General features: G+C 31.6%; 1 protein-coding gene across 2 annotated transcripts in view; it reads left to right on the plus strand.

Annotated features, from left to right (window-relative positions):
- RBM46 (RNA binding motif protein 46) overlaps positions 1 to 7,309 on the plus strand; it is a 38,960-nt gene that overhangs the window by 24,710 nt on the left and 6,941 nt on the right. Inside the window, exon 5 of one of the 2 annotated variants that reach the window (XM_012645238.1) lies at positions 4,481 to 4,540. The exons of the other annotated variant lie outside the window; for it this stretch is intronic. Coding sequence (XP_012500692.1) covers positions 4,481 to 4,536 — 56 coding nt within the window. The 3' untranslated portion in view covers positions 4,537 to 4,540. The remainder of the gene's footprint in view (positions 1 to 4,480; positions 4,541 to 7,309) is intronic. 2 annotated transcript variants of the gene reach the window in all.

Here is a 7,309-nt window from a genome sequence, read left to right on the forward strand (position 1 = left end):
GCCACCATGTCCGGCTAAGTTTTTCTATATATTTTTAGTTGTCCAGCTAATTTCTTTCTATTTTTAATAGAGACAGGGTCTCTCTCTTGCTCAGGCTGGTCTGGAACTCCTGACCTCGAGCGATCCTCTCTCCTCGGCCTCCCAGAGTGCTAGGATTATAGGCGTGAGCCACTGTGCCCGTCCTGATTTTTATTTCTGATGGTTATTTTATGTAAATACAATTTATTTTTTAATATATTGGAAAAAACCTACTTGTTTGATTCTAATAGTTTGACTCTACAGTACTTTAATTTTTCTATATACACAGTCATGTCAACTGCATTTAATGAGGTTTTTCTTCCTTTCCATCCTTATACTTTTCTTTTTTCTCTTGCCTTTTTCCACTGGCTAGAACTGGTTATCCAGTATTGAATACAAATGATGATAGAAGCCATCCTTGTAAACTTTTAGTGTTTCTCCATTAAGTTATTATGTTTGCTGTAGCTTTTATTATAGAAGCCCTTTATCACTTAAGGATATTTCCTTCTATTCCTATTTTGCTAACAGTTTTTATCATGAATGGATTATGAATTTTATCATACTTTTCTGCATCTATTTAATTATATCATTTTTGCCATTTATTTTTTTAATGGGATGAGTGGCATTGATGGTTGAAATTTACGTCAGCTTTGTATTTCTGAAGTAAACCCACTTTGAGCATGGTACATTATCTTTTTTATATATTTCTAAATTTTGTTTTTGATATTTTCTTTAGGGTTTTTATATCTGTTTGTTAGTGAGATTGTCTTATACTTTTCCTAGTAAAACGAGTTGGGAATTTTTTTCTTGTACTGTTCTCTGGAAGAATTTGTGTAAGATTGATATTATATCTTTTTTGAGTATGTGGAATATCATTTAAGAAGCCATCTTAGTTTATTGATTTTTCAGCCCTTCTTTTATATGCATTTTATAAATTTCGATCTTAAGTATGGTTAGAGTTGTATCCTTTACATTTTGATGTATTTTATTTTTAATCATTTGTTTCAAAATATTTTCTGTTTTGACTTTTTTTTGACCCATTTGTATTAATTTCTAAACATATGGAAATTTTTGTAGTAATTTTTTTGTTACTCATTTTACTATGATGAGAAAGTATATTCTGTATTATTTTAGGCCCCTATTTTTTAATGACCTGATTAAATATTTCAGGGTTGCTTAAAAAAATGTGTTTGTAGTTAACTGCAATGTATTAGTTTCATAGGGCTACGGTGGTAGAGTACCACAAACTGGGTGGAGTACAAACAGGGTTGCTTACACAACAGAAATTTATTGTCCCATATTCTGGAGGCTAGAAGTCAGAATCAAGTGTCAACAGGGCCATGCTCCCTCTGAAGCCTGTAAGGGAGAGTCCTTCCTTGCCTTTTGTAGCTTCTAGTATTTGCCAGCAGTCCTTGGAGTTCCTTGGTTTGTAGATGGCATCACTGCAGTCTCTGCCTGTCATAACATGGATGTCTTTTCCCTGTGTATTGGTGTTTTTACATCGCATTCTGTTCTGTTTCTCTATTACAAAGATACCAGTCACATTAGATGAAGGGTCCACCCTACTCCAGTGTGTCCTTATCTTAATTACTTTCCAATAAGGCCACATTCCGAGGTACTAGGGGTTCATTCAGAATTCAACGTGTCTTTTGGGAGGAACACACAGTTCAACCCATAACACTATATATGTTATCAATTAGGTCAAGTTTGTTAATCATATTGTTAAATTTCTATCTTTCATGACTTTTGGTCTGTTTATCATTTACTGAGAGAAGGTTATGAAAATCACCCATTATAGTTATAAACTTATCTTTTTCTCTTCTGTCAGTTTTTAAAGCTTTATATATTAAAAAGTTTTGTATTTGGTACATTGAAATTTAGAATTGTTATTTTTGGTCTAATGAATTGAAACTTTTATTATTTTACTATGTTACTCTATCTTCTCCGTCATGCATTTCTGCCTTAAAGTCTATTCTCTCTGATACTAGCATAAACTAAAAAGCTTTCTGTTGACTAGAGTTTGTATGTTATACATTTTTCCATCTTTTAGTTTTCTTGCTTCTTTGCCTTAAGATGGGCCTAATACATAGTTAGGGTGTTTTGTTGCTATTATTCTTTTTTTGTTTTGTTCAAAGTCTATCTTTAGAGTTTTTGCTTAGCTTGCATTTGATATACTTACTGATATGGTTGGGATTAAGTCTCTCATCTTGCCATTTGCTTTCTATTTTTTCTGCCTATTCTATTTCACTTTCCTCATTTCTTGCCTCCAGATAGTTTCTTTTGCCTGTTTTTCTTTTCTCCAGTTGTGTTATAGAGTGTTGATTATCCTGTGGAGTCCTACATGCATTCTTAACTTACTGAATCTAATATTAATTAGTATTTTATCACATCCCAGACACAGTGCAGTGCTCATAACACATGATTTCATTTTCATTTGTCTGAATTTATTTTTAATTCACCTGCCTCTTGAAAGAAGGGTATTTTTTCTAGGTTAGCCCTTTGCAGTAATAATTCCACTGTCTTCTGGCTTCCATTGTTTCTGTAGAGAGGCCAGTTGTCAATCAACTTATTCCTTTGAACATAAACTCAGTCGTCATCCCCTGCCTCCAAATACTTTTAGTGTTTCTCTTTATCTGTGATTGTTGGAAGTTTTACTATGTTGGACTTAAGTGTGGTGTTCTGAGTTTTTATCTTGCTTGAGACTTTGACCACTTCTAAAATCTGGATCAATGTTTTTCATTTTTTTTAGAAAGTTCTGAGTTGTTCTGTTTTCAAATATTGTTTTTGTTCCATTTTCTATCTTTTCTGTATGATAATCCATTTACACATGTTAGACCTTTTTACTGTATCTCATGTATCAATTATATTCTTTCTGTATTTTCTATCCTTTTGTATGTTTAGTCTGTATATTTTCTTCTTACCTGTCTTTTGGTTTACAATTTTTTTATCTGTGTCTAATATGCTGATAAAACCATTCTTTGGATTTATTTCTCAGTTTTAGAAGTACATTTGTCTTCTTTGTGATTTCTGTTTCCTTCCCAAAATTTTAGTATTTTTTTTTCCTTGACCATAGTAGGTATAGTTATTTTATAGATCTATTACTGGTGACTGCTGTTTCTGTTGGTTTTAGGTGATATTTATTTTATCTCCTTGTATGACTGGTTACTTTTAATTGAATGCCAGATACTGTATATGAAAAACTGTAGAAATAATTTGAAGGCTAGCATGATGTTATCTCTATTCAGAGAGGATTTATTTTGGCTTCAGAAAGGTGGTCAAGGGATTGGCAAACCCAGATTGTCTTAATCCAGGTGGGGATTGAGAAGATTAGAAGTTGAATTTAGTCTCTGTTAAAGTTGGTCTACTTCTGGCTCATTTTTACTCAGGGTGCCAGTCATGCCTCATCAGTAGCTTCTGAGCTCTAGTTTTTGCCCTCCTAGCCTCAGAAATTTGTCTCTCTCTTGTCACCTTCCCTATCCTCTTGTCTCTCATTTGGAAATTGGACAACCCTTATGGAGGAAATGCACCTCCCAAAGAAGTGCACATTTCTCTGGGTTTTTTTCTTGTTTATGATCATCGCCCCATAGTTTGTCACTGTCTTGATTATTCTTAATGCTTTTAGACGTATTTTTTTGTTCTTAATAATTTTTTACATTTTCTAGTTCTTACCAGGAGGGTTTCCTAGTTCATCATGTAAAAACAGAAGATACTGTGACTATTTTTTTTCTACTGATTTGTAATATTCAAACAGTTATTTAAAAATCTATAGTTTTCTGTAGATCATCAAACATTTTTCATTTGTTTATAATTTTATGAATAGTTTCTTAGCATAGAGTTGGGTATACATTCTTAACAGAAAGCTTTAAAACATATAAAGAGATAACCACTAAAATGGATCGGTGCCCACAGTTATATAATATATGGTTAAGTTAGGTTTTAAGTAGATAAAAGTTTAGCTGTTCACAATCAAAAGTTGTTTTTTTTTTTAATTTAGTATTATTTTGGCTATCTCTCTTTTTAAGATAGGAAAGAAATGCTGTTTCATATGTAAAATAACTACACCTTCTACAACATTTGTATTTTCCAAATTTGCTTAGCTGCTTTGGCACTTTGTTTATTAGAAATTGGGCGATCTCATTTATTTTTAAAATCTTTTCTTAGTAAGGTAGTACTTTTTAAAAAGAAAAACTAATGAGAACTTGACTTATTTAGAAAGATAAATTTTTTTTCAGATAATGTATTAACTCATAATTTTCATTCAGATATCAAAATACTATTCTCTTTGTTCATCTTTGCAGAACTTAAGAAAACTATTTGCCATTTATTTCTTTTTCTCTAAATTTACTTTTTCATTTATTGAACAAAAGGTTTTAACTAAAGTTATCAAGGATTCCATGTACTTCCAAAATAAGGATAACTCCAATCTAAAGACTCAATTCTTTTCTGTCTTCACTGCTTACAGACAGGGAACATAATCTCTTCAGCCTGGACCTGTGTAGAAGAATTTGGAGAAAATAAACAGGTAAGAAAAAATCTCTTAGGAATATTCAGTGATATATTTAGTTTTCAGAAAGCCAGTTATAAATTATTTTTCTTACGGCTATAAGAAAAAATATAAAATGTTTAAAATTGTCTAATGAAACCTTGTGAAGTATTTTGATTATAATAATAAACTTTGTTAATTATAGATGCAAAGCAAATTTTTTAAAGAGTTAAACTGGTTTCTGTAATTCAGGTCTTCTCAAAACTTAACATGCCAGTGTATCTTGAACCCTCAAGATGGTAAATAGTATGATAAATTAGATACAGTGGGAGCGTGTTATTTATAGATTATCCAGTATTTCTCAAACTTATCTGAAAATGGGACTCATTTTTTTCAGTCTTCTTAAACCAAAATCTTATTGGAATAATTTAGAACGAAAGTTATATTTACTAGAACTCACTGTTTAGTTATTTTGCTTAGGTACTGAGAAAGATAAGCTCTAGTAGGAAGTTAAAGGTAGTTTATGATTTGAGTAAAGATTATTACGTTCCAAACTCATTTTTACTTCGTAGAGGCAAAAAGAATGTCGTGGTTCCATCGGAAGCAATCCATATACAGTTCTGTGCCCTTGAATAAGTTACTTCACCTTTTTGTGCCTAAGTTTCCTCTTTGACAAAGAGGATAATAATAGTACTTATAAGGCTGTTATAAGGATTCAATTGTACTGCTCTTGTATGGTTATTTTTAGCACTTAGTAATGCTCAATAATATTAGCTGTTACTCTCTAGATAAAAAGAGAAATATGTTTATTATACTTGAGACTTACACTTTATTATTACAGATTTTAATCTTAGCATAAAAATTTAATTATGTGATGCTAGTCTTAGAACTACCTCCTTCACAACTTTATAGCTCAAATTTTGAATTATTAGGACCGATTTTACTGATAGAAATGAAACTGAAAGAGTTGCTATCTTTTCTAAGACTTTTTTTCTTCTCTTCAGTTTTTTGCCCAGATAGTTTATCTAGTGAGCTATAATTTTTATCCATACCAAAACCTAGATTGCTGTCGCTGTGATCACAATTTTTTCTCTTATCAGCTAATGTTCTATTATGCTCTTTCTAAGTGATTTAGAAACTAGCATTAAAAGGAATTTGACATAATTATCTCTTAACACAAAGATAGCAAACTGGAAACTCTTGATAGTTTGTTTGGTCTTAGTTTTTTGAAGGAAAAGCCAGGAGGCTTAATTTCAATACAAATAGGCATCGATTGTTTTACATTTGGTCGTCTTTTTGTTCTTGTTTTGTGTGTAAAGTCTTGCCTCGGAAGGCATTTGAGTTTGTAATTGCTATGTTTAGCATATTTAAAGCTTTTTTTCTATTTTGTTTTTAATGTTTTCTCATTATGTATTAACCCCATTAAGAGCTCTTCCTAAACTGATGTTCAGAGTTGTTTCATAAAATAACTGTTTCTAAGGTCAAACAAGTTTGGGGAAAACTATACTATATACTGCCCTTGGAAAATCATAATGTACATTAGCAAACTAAATAATTGAGGTGGCAATCTGTTTAATTTTTAAACCTGTCTTTCTTAAACTTTTCTTGAGATTATTTGGTTATGGGATTCGTGTTTTGAGGGGTGCTTGCACTTTAATTGTATGGAATGTAGTTTGGAAAACACTGAAACTAACCCAAAGAAACACTTGAATTTGTATGTCTATAACTTCATTGAGGTATAATTAAAATACAATAAAATGCACATAGTTTTTCTTCTTTTTTCTTTCTTTTTTTTCTTTTTGCCCCACGTGTGTTCACAGGAAAAATTCATATATTTAAAGTGTACAACTTTGTCTGTTTTGATTTATGTATACATTTGTGAAATGACACCACAATTCAGAAAACAAACATTTCCATCACTCCCAGAAGTTGCCTTATGCACCTTGCAGTCTGTCTTCCTTCCACTCTCTTTCCCACGCAACTGCTCTAGTTTGCATTTTCTAGAATTTCATACCCTTGCTTTTGAAGGTGAAAATTGTAATCCTTAGATGATTTAGAATGAAACAGCTATCATTTCTTTAAATAAAGATACACAATCTGACAAATTTATGTGTTTATGATAATTGTTATATATTGTAAAGGTTTCACAGCAAGAATTTAAAACCCAAATCAGATTTGGGAAAGTGTACTGTAAATTGAAAAATGATTTGAGTTTAGAAACAAAAGCAGATGATTTTGCTCCCAAAACTGAATTTGAAAAATTGTAATTACTCTAGGTAAAAATAGACACTAACCAGTCAGAACTTTATAAGGAAGCAGTTATAGGCAGTAACTTTCTTTCTAACTTAGCCATCCATTACTAAAATAAACATTTTCAAAACCTCCTTTAAAATCGTCTTAATCAGAAATGTAAGCTCCTCTATGGGCCTAGTCTTAGAAAAAAATAGTGGTCACTCTAAGTCTACTTCTTAACTTTTTGCTGTCAGGAGTCTGACAGGGAAAATTAAGTAGAAGGTACTGTGGGGGTGAAAGCAAAATTTCCGCTTTGCTCTTGGAAGTTTCACTGAAAAATCAACTCACAAAAAAACAAATTAATAAGAGAAAATTTTTCAAATAAAACATGTATACATGGGAACCCCCAGGAAGTGAGCATTCCTCTCCCCCACAGAGTTCAGAAGCTTGTATGTTTCTGGTATAAAGGATTACTGGAGAGGATGAATAGATACTTGGGAGAAAGAGTGGATGGGGGAAACAGATTGACTTGTAAATGATTCTCTTTGGAAATTAAATTAACCCGGTATTATTTTT

The sequence above is a fragment of the Propithecus coquereli genome, unplaced genomic scaffold (assembly GCF_000956105.1).
Source record: "Propithecus coquereli isolate 6110/MARCELLA unplaced genomic scaffold, Pcoq_1.0 Scaffold228, whole genome shotgun sequence".
NCBI classification, from domain to species: domain Eukaryota; kingdom Metazoa; phylum Chordata; class Mammalia; order Primates; family Indriidae; genus Propithecus; species Propithecus coquereli.